The sequence below is a fragment of the Ictidomys tridecemlineatus genome, chromosome 13, assembly GCF_052094955.1.
Source record: "Ictidomys tridecemlineatus isolate mIctTri1 chromosome 13, mIctTri1.hap1, whole genome shotgun sequence".
In the NCBI taxonomy this organism is placed as follows: Eukaryota; Metazoa; Chordata; class Mammalia; order Rodentia; family Sciuridae; genus Ictidomys; species Ictidomys tridecemlineatus.
Window position 1 is genome coordinate 24,402,257 of NC_135489.1, and position 16,489 is coordinate 24,418,745.

At 52.3% G+C, this 16,489-nt stretch overlaps 1 protein-coding gene across 5 annotated transcripts in view; it reads left to right on the plus strand.

Moving 5' to 3' along the window:
• The window catches only part of Smad7 (SMAD family member 7), a 28,901-nt gene extending 18,285 nt beyond the window's left edge, over positions 1-10,616 (plus strand). For all 5 annotated transcript variants that reach the window (XM_005323077.4, XM_005323078.4, XM_040273272.2 and 2 more), the window contains one exon: positions 8,529-10,616. In XM_005323077.4, coding sequence (XP_005323134.1) covers positions 8,529-9,067 — 539 coding nt within the window. In that variant the 3' untranslated portion in view covers positions 9,068-10,616. The remainder of the gene's footprint in view (positions 1-8,528) is intronic.
• The last annotated feature ends 5,873 nt before the right edge of the window (positions 10,617-16,489 follow it).

Consider the following 16,489-nt stretch of genomic DNA (forward strand, 5'->3'; position numbering starts at 1 on the left):
TGTGCAGGGTCCCCAAGGGCCTAGCGAGAGCCATTTCTGTGTCTGGTTCTCAGTTTTCTTCTGCAAAATAAGGGATTGGAGCTGGTATGGTGCACACCTGTAATCGCCTGTCATCCCACCCTGCAGCTCGGGAGGCTGAGGCAGGAGGATCTAGAGTTCAAAGCCAATCTCAGCAATGGCAAGGCACTAAGCAACTCAGTGAGACCCTGTCTCTAAATAAAATACAAAATAGGGCTGGGGATGTGGCTCAGTGGTTGGGTGCCTCTGAGCTCACTCCCCCATACCAAAAATAAAATGATAATAATAATAATAAGGGGTTGGACTTGATTCCAAATCCCTTGCTGTTCTGGTATCTAGGATGTTTGCTCTTTGGTTCTTGAATTTGAGGGAGTGTGGGAATGAGATCCCTGTTGATGTGGTGGGGGTACAGAGTAGCCACCAACCTTTTCCATCCTGAAATAAGAAAGATCCGTCATTCTTTGCTTCTTGACTTGCAAATTCTTCCAAGTATGAGTGAATGCTGAGAACTCTGCCCTCCAAAATGTAGATACACATACATTTCCGGGGGGTGGGGTAGCTTGGCTTTACTGAAACCCACCCCCACCCAAGGAATCCCCAACTCAGAAACCCTGCCTTCAGCAGGGCAGGTTTATGGCTGCACACACAGGGCACAGGGGGAGTGGCTTCCTATTCTTTTTTTTTTTTTTTTTTACCCTTTGCTGTGATGGGGATGGAACCCAGAGCAAGCGCCCTAGCACTGAGCTACACCCCAGCCCTCATCTTTTTCTTCTTTATTGGGGTAAAATACACTAACAAAATCGCCAGTTTTTAAGCATAGAGACCAGAGACAGCGGCCCTAGGGGACTGCAGAAGTACCAGCCAGGTCGGAGCCCCACATCCTGTGGGGCCCGAGTACTCTGAATCACTGGCCATACCGCACAGACGGGGAGCCATGCCTGTGGGACTCCAGGGCTTTGTGACAGCCACCCCTGCCCGGGGAAAAGCCTCTCATTCCTCTTCCATTGCCTTGGCCTCTAAACTGGAGGGGAGGGGGGAGGGGGAGGGCGTGGGGCTCAGGTCTGGGAGGTCCTGGGTGCCCTGGGGATGAAAGGGCTGGGATGGCCTGCAGTGAGTGTGTCCAAGCCGGCAGATTAGATTACGGAGGCAGACAGAAGTAATGATTAACTTTTCCAGTCCTCGCGGCTCCAGGCCCTCGCTGTGTTGTTTTTCCCTCTAAGTACAGTGCAGCCCTGGCCTGGCAGGCCCTGGTCTTGGGTTGTAAAAAAGGAGGAAAGAGGGCTGGGAGGGAGGAGGGAGGGAGCCCACCGGAGAGGGAGGCTTTTCCATCAGATCCTGCATTGGAATTTATTGGCCGGAATGCAGTAAATATTCAACATGCCATCCCATCCACCAGTTTTCATAATTGTTGTGGAACAAGGGGAGGGGGGGAGGGGAGGGATGAAAAGGACTTTTGTTTCTCACTGTATTTTTCCATGTCTTAGGATGGTTTTCCTACCCTCTTGAATTAAGTTGGAACTGTGTGGGGGATGGGGAGGGGGCAGGGCAGCGCCTGCGTTAGGATCCTGGGACACCTTTCAGGGACTGGAGTGTAGCTGGGGCTTTATTAAAATGAGGCCCAAGGCAGAAGGAGCTTGGCTTTTGCACACTCAACAGCCCCTGGACCTGCAAAAGCAGGCAAGCAAATGGTCCTGTTCCTCCGGGGATTTTGTCCTTTTGGAAAATTAGCTTATTTTGCATCCATTTGTATTAAGATTTCATTGAGAAATTGATCTGCAGCATATAGAGCAATGGTCAGTAAAAAGCAGAAACGGAGGAGCCCTGTGGTTTGCAAGGAAGTCTTTTGTTGGCTTCTTTGTGGGTAGGTTCCTGCTCCCCATTTGGGGATCCAGGTCTGCAGTTTGGGGAAATCTCCAAAGGTGGCAGGTGGGTGAGCCAAGTCAGAGATTTGACTTGGATGTCCCTCTTGGACACAGATGGACCTTCTATTGCATGTGATCCCACCTAGGTAACCAAGGAGTGAAGGCAGGTGAGCAGGTAACGCCCCACAGGTCTGGGGGCACTGTGTGTGCAAGTGTGTGAAACTCCCTTCTGAAGGGAGCTGCCCAATTATTTGGGGGGAGCTTGGTGGTGCATCCTGAGGGGGAAGAGCCCTGAAATCGAATGAGAAGAAACCAAGACAGAATGCAACTTAAACAACAGTCAGAGAGGCCCATTTACTGTAAATATTATGAATGGAGTTGGCTGGGTTGGGAGTCCCCACCCTTCCTCTGAGGCCTCTCTCAGAGCTAGGCAGAGCTGGCCTCTCCGAAGGCAGTGGCTGCAGGCAGCCGGGTACATGCTATAATTTGCATGGCTGAACATGCAGGGCCACAGGAAGCCGCGTCAGCCTGACTGGCGAGACAGACAGGAGCTTTTGATTTGTGTGGTTCCTCCTCTGCCCTGTGCTACCCTCAATTATATTCTCTGATGGCCAGATAGCGCTCTCAGGAGGAACCCCTGGGCTGGGGGCTTCCCACTTGGACGCATGGGACTTGGGTGGGACCAGTGTGGGGAGTGTGAGTGTATATTTTAGCTCTGGCGATTGATTATTCACCATGGTCTGTTTGTACGGGCACAGGGGCACACTCACTAATCCGTCTTCTAGAACAGCAGGAAGTGCAAAGTGTGTAAGCTCAGGAGACTTTGCAGGAGGTGGTGAGGGGTGAGACCTGGGCAAACTTGGAAGTACGATGATGGCAGGGAGCCCTGGGGCTTACCTTTTCCTGAGGGCAGCGAGTGAGGAGACAGGAAAAGAACTCAAGTTTGTAACTCTTTGAAGTTCAAGAAATAAGGAAAACAAAAATAGTTGGTTTAGAGATGGACAGGGCAAAACTATTGTTGCAAATTAAATGCAAAAATGTGTCCTGTTCCTTAAAGTGATTTTCTTACTCTCTAGAAGGTAGTGAAAATGCAGAGCCAGTGTTGCTTGATACTGATAAATCACACTTGTGAGTCACAGAGGTCAACCCCAAAATCACCGGGGCTGGAGGGGGGCCATTTTGCTCCGATTCCTTTCATATTAAGGATGGATCAAACCCAGAGGGCAAGGTCACAGAGCAACTTGCTGGCCAAGAAGCACTTTTATTCCCCACTTTTTGCTGCCGGGATACTGGACCCCATACCCAGATGTTTCCCTGGAGTGTTTGGAGAGGAACATTGGGAATGGTGGCTTTAGTGGCCTGAAGTAGCTTCCTACCCAAGGTTCACATTGAGGGAAATCCTGAGCTTAAATCCCAGCTCTGTTCCTTGGCAAGTAACTTGTGCTTCATTTCTTCTTTGAAAGAATGGTGAGCTGGGCTGGGGATGTGGCTCGGTGATAGACGCTCACCTAGCCTCGCTTTTGATCCTCAGCAAACCCCACCCCCCGCCACCAAAGCAAAAAAAAAAAGAAGAAAAAAAAAACCTGCCAAGATAATACTGTGCAATCTTGAGGGGCTATTTTGAGCCACTTGGAGTAAGACCTGTGCAGAGTAAATGCTTATTGAGTATCAGCATTGGCCCGACTGTTCCCTATCTGGGGATGAGTGGGAACAAAGGGGACAGTTTATCATCAGCCTTTTCCCAGCAGTTGGAGATGGGTCCCAAGAGCTTGGACCAGTGTGTGTGGAGCACGCACCCTGAAGTGGGCTGGCCCCCGGCCAGTTTTATATCGGATTGTCACAATAACCTATTGGGCCGGGAGCTCCCATTAGAGGATGAAGTTAAGTCACCTACTGAGGTTCGCAGCGGGCGGATGTGACACGAGCCTGGTTATTCTACTTTATAAGCTCGTCAGCTCATCTTTGGAATGTGCCATGGCTGGGAATCCCTGAGTGTAGGGACTCAGCTGATGGGATCCAGGGACCCCAGAGAGCACCCTGCCTTTGAAGGAGACTCCATGGCACCCCCTGCCCACCCCCCAACCCAGCCACCTCAGTGCAGATGATGCAAAACGCCGACTTTCTTAGTCCACTTTCTTCACCAGCCAGACGAGGGGAAGGAGCATGGGGTGGTGGCAGTGGGTTGGGACCTCCTCCTCTCAGTAACAGAGTTAACCCAACAGATAATCTCGGCAGATTCCAGCTGTCCCGAGCCCCAAGACTTCATTCAGTTTACATATTGGCTTTAGTTTTTGGTCCTTTGCCTCTTGGAATGACCTTCTAAGAGGGTCCTTGTGGCAATGGTTTGGGGGTAAGACTAGACTGGGTGACTTGGTGCCAGGGCCCCTTTTATTTATCTCAGTCCCTGTCCCTGAAGTGGTTGGGGTGAGTTCAGAACAGCCGGCGTCCTGACAGGGTGAGGAGCAGGGCTGTGGTGCTGTTAACCTTTGAGATGTCTGATGCAGAGGGGAGGACGGGATGGGCAGCCGTTGGTGGCGCCTGAGTGCTGAAGAGGGAGGCTCCTGGACCTGCCTTGGTCAAGGCGTGGTGATGTTTGCCTTCTGGGGTTGCCGGGTGTGAGCCTGGTGTCTACATTTCTGCCCTTGGTTTGTCCCTGAGTAGCATGGAGAGGCCCCTGGGAGGCCCGGTGTCTGCCCAGGTCCCTTCCTTCTTGGCGACTCCTTGGCCTCTGCTCTGCCTCTGACCTCATGGTCAGTTTCCCAAGCTGGAGACCAGAAACGGTACCACCGAGGCCCTGAAGTTGACCTTTCTGCCTCCCTTTACTTCTCCCTCATTACCTTGCACCTTCAAATGAGATCTTTGGAAAGGGGAAAATTCCTCACTGACTTCAAATGTGGCCTTTGAGGTTCGGTCACCCTGTGCCACTGAGATGCAGGGTGTGAGAGTCCTGTAGTTACCAGAGTCCTAGAAGGAGCCAGGCATTCCCTGGGAAGTGGGCTTTCTTATGCAAGTGCAGGCCTGGCCCTTTCCTTAAAGGGAAGAGTTTTTGCTTTAAGGAAAAAAAAAAAAAAAAGAGGAAGGGGAGGGGGAAACACCTCAATGGAATTTTAGGCAGATTCAGCATTTTTCTGGTGTTGCTCCAAAAATTCCCCCAACTGTAATAAAAAGAAAAAATTGTGAGCAGGCATCTGATTAGTGAGCTTTTTACAACATAGCTTTTCTTTTGGATGCTTTAAAATGAACACATACAGTTTTAAAACAAGCCCCTGTACAGTTTTCTGGGGAGGGGAAGAAGTTGAAAATACCGGAAAAGGTCATAAAGCCGGGGAGATTAACGAGGGGCTGGCTCTTGCCTTGGGAGGCGAAGGCTGTGGAGAGGATACGAGGCCAGGGTTGGGCTTCCAAGGCTCTGTCTTCCTTAGTCCTTGTGATGACCGTGACTTCTTAGGCCCTGTCAAGGTCCTGGGAAGCCCCAGGAGCCAAGTGTCTAGCCTGACCTTTGTCAGGGAGACTCTTGTGGGCTGTGGGCCCAATTCAGGGAACTGGTCTATGAAGATGATGCCGGGTGATTCCCAGAAATGAGTCCAAAAGCTGGGGAATTCAGGGCAGAGGGGGAGGGGATGTCTGCCTTGGCAGGGTGGGGTGGAGTGCCAGGTCCCCAGAAGGTGTGATGTAAGCCTGAGGGTATGTGCCTTCCCTGAATGAATGGGTTTGCTGGAGAGCAAACCTGTGCTCAGAAATGCTGTGGGCAGAAGGACCTAGAGCTTCCCTGGGGGGGGGGCGGGGGCGGGGGCGGGGGCGGTGGGAGTCTGCTGGAGGACAGTGAGGGGACAAGGAGGAAGGGAAGAGCAAGCAGCAGGTTAGTGCACCAAGCCGATTTTCAAGGGCCTTGTTTCCCATCCAGGGACACCCACATGCTGCCGTTCATCCTGGTTGGGCCATTAACCTTAACAGAAAAAGGCCTTTTCCAGGGGACGTCTGGGGCAGAGTGCTGGGTAGACTGGCCTCACAGATGAAAGAGAAACCTGGGCACGCTTCCCCTCTCCCTTCCCCCTCCCCCTCCCCCTGCGGCCTCAGGCCCCAGCCTCGCCCAGCTTCCTCTGCCCCCAGAAGCCTGCCTGGCAGAGGGGCCCCAGCCCTTGCCCTTGTCGACTCCCCCCTGGTGTGTGGGGGGGACTCGATCCTGGGCCCCTGCCCCACCCCTCACCCCCTTCTCTTTGCTCGCCCAGGCCAGATTTCGGGGGTGGGCGCAGGCTCCTCCGGGTCTCCTGGACCTAGCCCTGCTCCCCTTCCTGGCTGCCTTCGCCTGGAGTCCGGGTGGGATGAGCCAGTGTTTCAAAACACCCTCTCCCCAAAGGGACCTTCCGTGCCTGCAGAGGAGGCTTCGCCTTCCGGGCGCGCTTGCGTGCCAGCAGCATTCTTCTCTCCGTGGATGTTTTGGGTCTCTGGTGTAGCCTTCCTCCCGTTCACAGATTGCCAGCACTCACGCGTTTATTAGCAGTTGATGGATACTTTGCAGAAACTAGTTCATGTCTGATGAGTCACCTTCTGCCCGGAGCCCTTGTCCCTCTCCTTTTTCCATATGTTCCAGTGTGTGTGTGTGTGTGTGTGTGTGTGTGTGCACTCACAAAACACACTCACACCCGTGCACTCAAGCACACAGTCTCTCACACACACACGGACTGTGTAGATACATGGCAGTGGGTGGGTGGGGAGCAGTGGCAGCCCCCTTTCGTGGTGGTGGTTTTCGGTGGGGTGGGGTGGGGTGGGGTGAAGAAAGGCAGGAGCCCTCAGCTTCCTCTTTTTATGTAGCCATCTGGCCAGGCACCAGGAAGGTCATTTGGGGAGTCCGTAGGGCACAGCCACTCAGGGTGTGTGTTTATGGCTGCCTCAATGAGTTGTACTGTGCACATTTGTACAGACTTACTCACGGGACGCCGCCGTCCAAGACTGGCTGCTGCTTAAAAAAAAAAAAAAAAGGCATGGGGCTGAGTGGCTCCCAGGTCCTGACTTGCCTGCAGAGTCGGAGTGGATTGGTGTGCCGAGCTGCCCTGGGTTTCCCAGCCTACCAGGGTGGCAGGACACGGGTCCTGGTCCTTGTCCACTTCCTGCCCTGGATGGGACAGCCTCCATTATGGCTCTCTTGAGCCCAGCTGCTCAGAAACACAAAGGCCACAGCAGGCCCCTCTCACTCACACTCGGCCCCTACCTTTGGGGCCCCCTAACCTCCAGCTCTGGGCTTGCTTTTGCCTCTCATGCCCCCACCTCCCTTTGCCTTTCCCCATTTTTGTTAACAAATACAAGACTTCCGGTCTCCACCCTGCCACCACAAACCACAGCGTTCCTGCAGCCTGGCTGGGCTGGGGGTTTATGGCCCCAGACTGAGGCCTGCCCAGTGCTGGCTTGAGCTGAAGGAGGCAGTGGGATGCCAGCGTGTGTGTGGGGGGGTCCTTTCCCTGCATATGACCCCCCACTTTGAAGTCCTCGGAGCTTCTGCTTAGGAAGTCGCCTCACCAGCCTCACCCCAGGCTCTTAGGCTGCTCTTAGGCAGAGCCCAGGGGAGGCCAGCCAGGGTGGGCTTGCAGAGAAGGGCGCCCGGAGGAACCTGGGCGTCTTAGTTGCAGGCCGGGTCCACCTGGGAAGGCACAGGGGGCACTTCAAAGATGGTCACATTCATTTTAGAATCTCCTAACAGGGCTAGAGGAGGCCTTATTAAGGCAGTCTGGGTTCACACCCATTGTCCCTTGTGATTGGCTTTTTTTTTTTAAACCTTTGTTACCTTGCTGCTAACATACCGAGAGCAGTTTTCCTATTGAGAAGATAGATGTTTGGGGCTGGGATTGTGGCTCAGTGGTAGAGCGCTTGCCCTGCATGTGTGTGGTACTGGGTTCGAGCCTCAGCACCACATAAAAGGAAATAAATAAAATACAGATATTGTGTCCAACTACAACTAAAACAAATTTAAAAAAAAAAAAGATTTTTCTTTCTCCCCGAACCGCCCTCATTTTTATTTTACTAGATTGGCGTCTCTTATGACCAAGGAGAGGTGGTGACGAGCACAGAGATGGTAGAGTGATTGGTCCTAGGGACTGGGCTTGACCTAGCCGTCGTCCGGATTCCAGTCTGCTCTTACGAGAGAAAGGGATCTGGCTGGAGAAGCGACCTTCGAGGTTCCATCCTGTTGAAAGATAATTCTAGGCCATCTCAGGTCTTTTCTAGCACAGAAAGTGAGAGCAGTGTTACCAAGGGTTCCGTGGCCTCTGGGCAGTGCCAGGGTGCAGATGTGGCCAGGTGGGCACAGGTGATGGTGTCCTGGTTTCCTGACAGCACGGGGAAGTGGAGGGAGTGAGCGCCCCAGTGAGTCACGCGCTTAAGGAAGGCAGGGCTCTTTCCCCGCTGGGTCAAGATGTCTGCTCCGTCTAGTTAGGAGGTCTAGTTAGGAGTTTATGTTTGTTTGTTTTTAGTAGGACAGGTGTGGCTGGCAGGACACCCCTGTTGCAGAGAGTCCAGGACCGTAGCACCCTCCTCCTGTCTTGTACTGAGAGATAAACTAGTTATGGGTGTCTGTCTGTCTGGATTCTGGGAAGAAAAGGAAACAGCCAGCCCATCTCCATCCCCACCAACCGTGTCCGCTGTTTTGTTTTGCAGATTCCCAACTTCTTCTGGAGCCTGGGGATCGGTCACACTGGTGCGTGGTGGCATACTGGGAGGAGAAGACGAGAGTGGGGAGGCTCTACTGTGTCCAGGAGCCTTCCCTGGATATCTTCTATGATCTACCTCAGGGGAATGGCTTTTGCCTTGGACAGCTCAATTCCGACAACAAGAGTCAGCTGGTGCAGAAGGTGCGGAGCAAGATCGGCTGCGGCATCCAGCTGACTCGGGAAGTGGACGGTGTGTGGGTGTACAACCGCAGCAGTTACCCCATCTTCATCAAGTCCGCCACACTGGACAACCCAGACTCCAGGACGCTGCTGGTGCACAAGGTGTTCCCCGGATTCTCCATCAAGGCTTTCGATTACGAGAAGGCGTACAGCCTGCAGCGGCCCAACGACCACGAGTTCATGCAGCAGCCGTGGACGGGCTTCACCGTGCAGATCAGCTTCGTGAAGGGCTGGGGCCAGTGCTACACCCGCCAGTTCATCAGCAGCTGCCCGTGCTGGCTAGAGGTCATCTTCAACAGCCGGTAGCCGCTGGGGAGAGGACAGAGGTGGAGGTGGGGAGAGGACGAGCGGGAGCCTGGCAGGCCACCATTCAAAACTACTTTGCTGCTAATCTTTTCCTCCCGAGTGCTTGCTCTTCATGCAAACTCTTTGGTCGTTTCTTTTTGTTGTTCTTGTTGGTTTTTTTTTCTTTTTTGTTGTTGTTGTCGATCTTGTCTGTGTTCTCTTTTGTTATTTGAGAAATAGCTTATGAAAAGAATTGTTGGGTTTTTTTTTTTTTTTTTTTGGAGGGGGTGGGTGTGGCTGGCAGGACATCCCTATCGGAAGAGGGGAAACGAAAGTTGGAGTCCCGCCAAACACAGCGTATGAATGGGGGGCGCCCCTCCACTTTTGGATCAGCATTTCATTTGTCGTGAGTGTGTGCATTTGTGTGTGTGCACGTGTGCGTGCGTGCGTGCCTATGTGTGCATGAATGCGTGTGAACAGATGAGGAGTGAGTCCTCCGTGAGTTCCTTATGGATGTCCCCGCTGGAGACGTTTGCGGTTTCAAGCTGTGTGTGTCTCATGCCCTTTGGACATGCTCAGTGGGACAGAGGCTCTACCTGGCCAGGCTGGGGGCAGAGGCCCAGCAGCTGCCAGAAGCGAGGTTCTGCCCAGCCTGGGAAGCCCCCTCCCCTCCTCCCTCTTTTAGGACACGGGCCTATCCACAGGCTTCTGAGAAGCCAGCCTGCTAGAGGCTGAACCAGAACCAATTGCTTTCACCTTGTCCCGCTCCCCTCCGCCAGCCTGCTGCCACTGTAGCATCTGTCTGTTTGGCCATCTGCTCCTGGCTCTCTCTGAGATGGGCTTCCTGAGGGCTGCTGGGGCAGTACTGCTCACCTGGGGCCCTCGGGGGCCCTCCGGCCTCTCCCCCTGCCCTGGTTCCATCACATTTCTCCCAGGCTTCCAAGCCAGCTCAGCTCGCCCCTCCCCTCCCCAGCTTTGTGTTGAGCTCTGCTGTTAGGCCAGCACCGGGGAGGGACCTGCTCCTGGCCCCCTTCCCTCCAAGAAGGATCTGGTCCATCCTAACCCAAGGTACCACCCTAGCTGACACCTAACCTCCTCCCATTCTTCTACAACTCATACGCTCGTATGATACTTTGACACTGTTCTTAGCTCAATGAGCATGTTTAGACTTTAACATAAGCTATTTTTCTAACTACAAAGGTTTAAATGAACAAGAGAAGCATTCTCATTGGAAATTTAGCATTGTAGTGCTTTGAGAGAGAAAGGACTCCTGGAAAAAAGAAACCTGAGATTTATTAAAGAAAAAAAAATGTATTTTATGTTATATATAAATATATTATTACTTGTAAATATAAAGACGTTTTATAAGCATCATTATTTATGTATTGTGCAATGTGTATAAACAAGAAAAATAAAGAAAAGATGCACTTTGCTTTAATATAAATGCAAATAACAAATGCCAAATTAAAAACGATAAACACAAGATTGGTGTTTTTTCTATGGGTGTTATCACCTGGCTGAATGTTTTTCTAAAGGAGTTTATGTTCCATTAAACAATTTTTAAAATGTATGTTTGATTCCATGTCCTCTAGCTCCTTTTTTTTTCCTGCTTGAGGGGCGGGAGGAGGAGTGTTTAGTGCTCAGTCAAGGTGAGGGGGGAGGGGGATGTCGGAGAGGTATGTGGCTCCTCCCTGATGCCAGAGAGATCCTCAGTGACCCAGACACCCTCCTCTTATTAGGCTGTGACACGGGGCAAAGCTCGCCCTGTGTGCTTAATTTGTAAGGGGAGACAAACCAAAGGAGCCCTGTGATCTCGGGGTTTATGGAATTGAGAAAGGGATGTCACGGGAACCGGGTGGTTGAGTCGGGGATGGATGAGTACAGCCCGAGGACCAGGGCCCCTGGATTCTGGCTGACTCCTCACTTTAAATCCTGAGCCTGCTGCACCTTTCCCAGAGGAGGGGGGGTTTTGCCAGATAGGCGTCCCGCCGCAGAGACCTCGGAGGGGTGATGAGGGGTTGAGGGACTAGGGTCACAGAAGCTAGGCCGCCTCCTAGGTAACGTACCAGGCATTCTGAGTTCAAGTCCAATCTACATCTCCCTCTCTGCTTGAACTTCAGTGGCACGTCACTAGTCCCTTCACTGAGCCCAGCCTTAGGGGGCCCTTGCTTGTCCAGGTGCCCCCTTGGTACTGTTCCTGCACAACCTGGGATTTCTGCCATTTGATCTGAGCTGTGCTTCAGATCCAGGGAATCTCGTACCAGAAATGGGTCAACAGAGGGCTCTGCAGGTGTCTATGTCAGGGGATCTTGAACCCCAGGGGAAGGAAGGAGTCCTTTTGAAGTCGGGGTGAAGATGTCAGATACCAGCAGCATGGTGGTGCACACCTGTAATCTCGGCGGCTCAGGAGGCTGAGGCAGGAGGATCGCAAGTTCAAAGCCAGCCTCAGGAACTTACACCCTGTCTCAAAAAGGCTGGAGATGTGGTCCAATGGTTCAGTCCCTGGTATGAAACAACAACAACAAAAAAAAAAACCCAGATACCATAAACCAGAACAGTTCCAAAACCCTTTCTGGAAGGCCAGTGTAGAGCTGCCAACTCTTTGTTTTGCCAAATAGTGATACAAAGCGCTATAACCTACTGGCACCATGGTTTCATTCAAGGGAATTATAATGCAATTGTGTAGCAAGGAATGTGAATGTGTTGATTTATGCTCCAGACCAAAGGCCAAATGGCCATTTGGGCCAGCTTATTCACAAGGGATGATGAGGAACTCACTACCTCTCAAAGCAGCGTTTTATCTGTTGAACTGGAACTGCCTCCATGTATTCCAGCTCCATAACCCAGTGTCGGTATTAAATCTCCTTCCTGGAAAACGCCCAAGGAAGGTTCTAATGAACTCCAGGGTGGTAGTGGTGGGGAAGGAGGGGGCTGAAAGGTCAACCTCAGGGAGCTGTCAGTTTGCAGTTTGCACTGACTTGCATTGGCATGCCAGAAAGTTCTCCAATGATAATAGTTACCATGTATTGATGGCCCCCCTCGGTTCCAGCACAAAGTAACCATTTGGGAGAATCACCATTTGATCCTTTCTCAAAAATGGAGGTTTTGCAGCATTAAAAGAGAATAAAATCATGGCATTCGCAGGTAAATGAATGGAGTTGGAGAACATCATGCTAAGCGAAAGAAGCCAATCTCAAGAAACCAGGGGCCTGGGCTGGGGATGTGGCTCAAGTGGTAGCACGCTCGCCTGGCATGCGTGCGGCCCAGGTTCGATCCTCAGCACCACATACAAATAAAGATGCTGTGTCTGCCAAAAACTAAAAAATAAATATTAAAAAAATGTCTCTCTCATTCTCTCTTAAAAAAAAAAAAAAAGAAAGAAAAGAAACCAGGGGCCTCTAATGTTTTCTCTGATAATCTATATGGGGAGGCACGGGATAAGTGGAGGAACTTTGGATGAGGCAAAGGAGAGCAGGGAGGGGGCAAAAGGGTAGGAAAGACGGTGGAATGAGACAGACGTTATTCTAGGTACATGTATGATTGCATGAATGGTGTGACCCTACTTCATGCACAATCAGGAAGTGAAAAATTCTGCTCCATTTGTGTACAATGGATCGAAGAGCTTTTTCCTATCATGTGTAACCGACTAGAATTAATAAATGAATAGATGTTGGAGGTTCTGAAAGGCCAAATGACTTTCCCGAAGTCACACAACCAGGAAGGAAGGGGTAAGAGATCAGGAAGGCCCTCCAGCACCAGTGTCTGGTGGAATCCCTGTGGCCCTCATGGTAGGACCTTGTAATCCGGAGAAGGCAGGTGCCTCTCTTCCACCAGCTCCACCACTAGAGCAGGGTCTCTCGATTTGGGAGGAACAAACTGTGGGCTCTAGAAGGAGGCTTGAATTGGGGTGTGGGCATTTGGATGCTGATGGGGTGACTGACTCTGGGTGGGTGGGTGGGGACAGAGGAAGGATCAGGAGAAGTCTGGCATTTGCTGGAAGCCAACAGTTTTCTTGCCAGAGAGGCCATCTACTAAATTATCTCCTGAGAGCCCTCCATGTTCCCAAGACTGCGGTGACCTTTGTGTCCAGCATCCCCCAAGGGCCTGGTCTGGGTCTGTGCTGCCCCTGAGGGAGGGAGAGGCAGAATCCTCCATGGTAAGTATCCTAGTCAGATTTCATGCCTCTATGCTATCTAACCCCTCTGGAGAGGTCAAGGTCAAGGGGCCTCTGACTCTGTTATACATTTTCCTGAACCAGTACTGGTTTGGAAGGACCAAGCTGAGCTGAGTGTTGGCAACAGAAGCACACTCCATTTGTGTGTATGCTTGTACGCACCAAGAGCTTTCCCCTTGTCCCGTCCCGCCTGCAGGGATGACCCTACCTGACCACCCTACACAGCCCAGTGGCTGGATTTATACCCCAGACCAAGAAGTCTGTTAAGCCCCAGACTCAGCCCACAAAGGAGGCTGGTGGCAGCCTGTGTTCCCCATGCCACATTACCAAGAAGGCACAACGGGCCGTGTCCGCGGCAGATGGGCAGGGTGCAGATGTGGGGGAGCCAGACAAGAAACAGCATGTGGCTCACTGACACGGTTTTGGAGAAAAGGTCAACCTGAGTTTGGGTGCTCCCTTGGACAAGCCACTTCTTTCTCTGAACCTCAATTTCTGAAACAAAATGGGCCTTATAGCTGCTCCAGGGGACTGAGATGGGAATTATTGAGCAAATACTTGTGAAGAGCAGGCATGTGATAATGGGTGGAAAGGGGATAGCTAGTAGCGGACCATTCGATATGACAATTTCATATCGTTAAATCGATTAACTGCTGCAATCCAAAAGAGTCAAGACGAGGGGTCCCCGACCTTCCTTTTTCCAGAGATGCAGGCAGGACTGACAGTGGCCTCCCTCAGGGTGGGGCAGAGAGATGACAGTCGGCAGCGAGGGGTGGTCAATATTGGGGTGACCTCTTTCTGCTCAGGATGCCAGCACAGTGCTGAGCTGAAGCTAGGCCAGGAAGCAAAGGCCAGCAGCAGCCAGGCCTGGGAAGTTGAAGTTGGGGTGCCCTGTCCTGAGGGGGAGCCGGTGTGGACGAGGCCGTGCCTTCCCCGCTGAGCTGGGAGCAGCCTGCACAGCCCCTGGTTTCCCGGTGCTCCAGCACCAGCCCAGGCTGCCAGCTCAGCACTTTTCCCCAGCCAGAAGCGCCCCCCTCTCTTTCTGAAAGTAATGATTTTCTAAAAATGGATTCCCTCCCCACCCCTCCCCCAGCTGCAATTAATCTACTGAACACAAAGTGGCCGCTGGAGGAGGCCCCCAGTGGGTTCAGACCAGTGCAAGCTCTTTGATTAATTCAGGGACAATTTACTGTCTGGGGCTGGGGCTGGGGCTGGGGCGGGGGCTGGGGCGGGGGCAGGGGCGGGGGGGGCGGGGGCTGAAGGTGGGCAGGGCGTGCTGCCTGTGTGGGGGCCAGGCTGGGCTCACTCTGGAGTCTGAGGAGGGCCTGTCAGAGACCTAAGAGAGCTGGAAGCTTCTTTCTAGGGAGTCTGTGCCAGATTTAGGGGCGGGGGGCTCCTCCCCAGCTCCAAGGCCCTCTCATGGACACACATGCCCAGGGCCAGGGGAAGCTGAAGACAGAGCTTGGGGCTGCTGGTTTAGTAGGAGCTTGGCAGGGGCAGATCCCAGGCTCTTAGAATACACGTTGCTTTTCCTGGGTGTTGCACTAAGCAGTGGCCCCAGGCCTGGGCAGTGAGTCTTCTGTGGACACTGGTAGGAAAGCATGGGCAGAGCCCAACCGAACCCACGGGTCTGAACCATCACGCAGAAAGAACCTCAGCTCTCCCTCTGTACCGTGCCAGATTTCTCTTCACGGCACTGTTGGGACATCAGGCGTATTGTATCGTAAACATGCTGGACATTTTATCATGTATCTGTTGGTTTGGCTACTGTCAGATTTCCCCAGCAAAGTGGAAGCTCTGTGACAGCAGGGACTTTGCTCCAGCCACTGCCAGATCCCCAGTATCTGGAATGATGCCCAACACATAGTAGGCGCTCCACAGATTGTCCTTGGACAAACCCGTATTGAATGATTACTTAACTTTCCAGCAAAAACAGGCATTCGAGTTCTAGGTGAACTTCACTTTTCCCCAAGAAAACTGGATGCCTACTGACTTTCTGACACTTAGGAAAACAAAGAGCTCATTCGTGTTATTTCTTCCCCCCAAAAAAGTGAATGCAAAACTCTTCCCGGGGTAGTAACAACAATGACAGCCACCGCACAGCCATTCTGACGGCAGCCTGTGTTTACCGAGGGCCGTGTGTGTGGCAGGCACTCTCTGTGAGTTAAGTTGTCATTTTTAAGGGGAAGGCTGTCATTAGCCCATTGTAGAGGTGAGGACGTGAAGGACCTTGAGGAACTCGGGAGGGGACGTGGCAGAGCTGGCTGGAAGCCAGGTCTCCTTACTCCAGCCCTCTGCTGGGCCCCGAGCTGCCATGGCAGGATGGAGATGCCAGCGGCTGTCAGGGAACCTTGGTGGGGGATGAGTCCGTGGACAGGCTGCCCCGTCCCGTCCCGTCAGGGGCCATAATCTTTGCTTCATCTGGGCGTCGTGTCATCAGCACCAAATCGTCTAATGACACACTGCAGCCAGGGAAATTACAGTGCCCAGGAGACTAGTCCCAGAAGCCCTGCCCAGGGTAATTCCAGAGCAGGAGCGAATGCTGGGAAACAGGAGACAGTCGGGCCGCCAGGATAAGTAATGGAATGGCATGTGACGGTGACGGGGGCAGGAGAAGGGGTGGTGTCGCACTTTATTTTATTTATGCAAAAGTTTTTTTTCTTTCTACTTTTAAAATACTGAAAAACAAAATCTGAAGTAAAAAGCGTTCCTGATGTCATCATTTACATCCAACACCTCTCCCCAGAGGTGAGCACTGTAGAGACCTTGAACGTCACCTTTCTGAATCAGGCCTCTGCTGCGCTATGGACACTCACTTTTGAGAATGATGTTGTGTTATACCTGCTTAACCACTTAATGACACATCACGGACACCTGTGTCGGTCAGTCGTTTTCATACTTGTCCACTATGGGAGCTGTCTTAGTCAGCTTTTTTGTCCCTCTGACCAAATGACCTGACAAGAACATTGAAGAGGAAGAAAAGTTTGTTTGGGCTCATGGTGTCGGAAGTTCAGTCCACGGTCGGCCCACTGCATGGCTCTGGCCCTACGGTAAGGCCGAGCACCATGGCGGAAGGGCATGGTGGACAAACGCAGATCAGGACAGGGCAACAGGAAGCATAGCTCACCAGAGACAAAACAGAAACCCCAGAGGCACGCCCCTAGGGAACCACCTCCTCTAGCCACACCCCACCTGCCTGGGTTACCACCCAGTTCATCCACATTAGTGGATTAATGCACTGATTCAGTTAAAGCTTTCATATTCTAGTCATT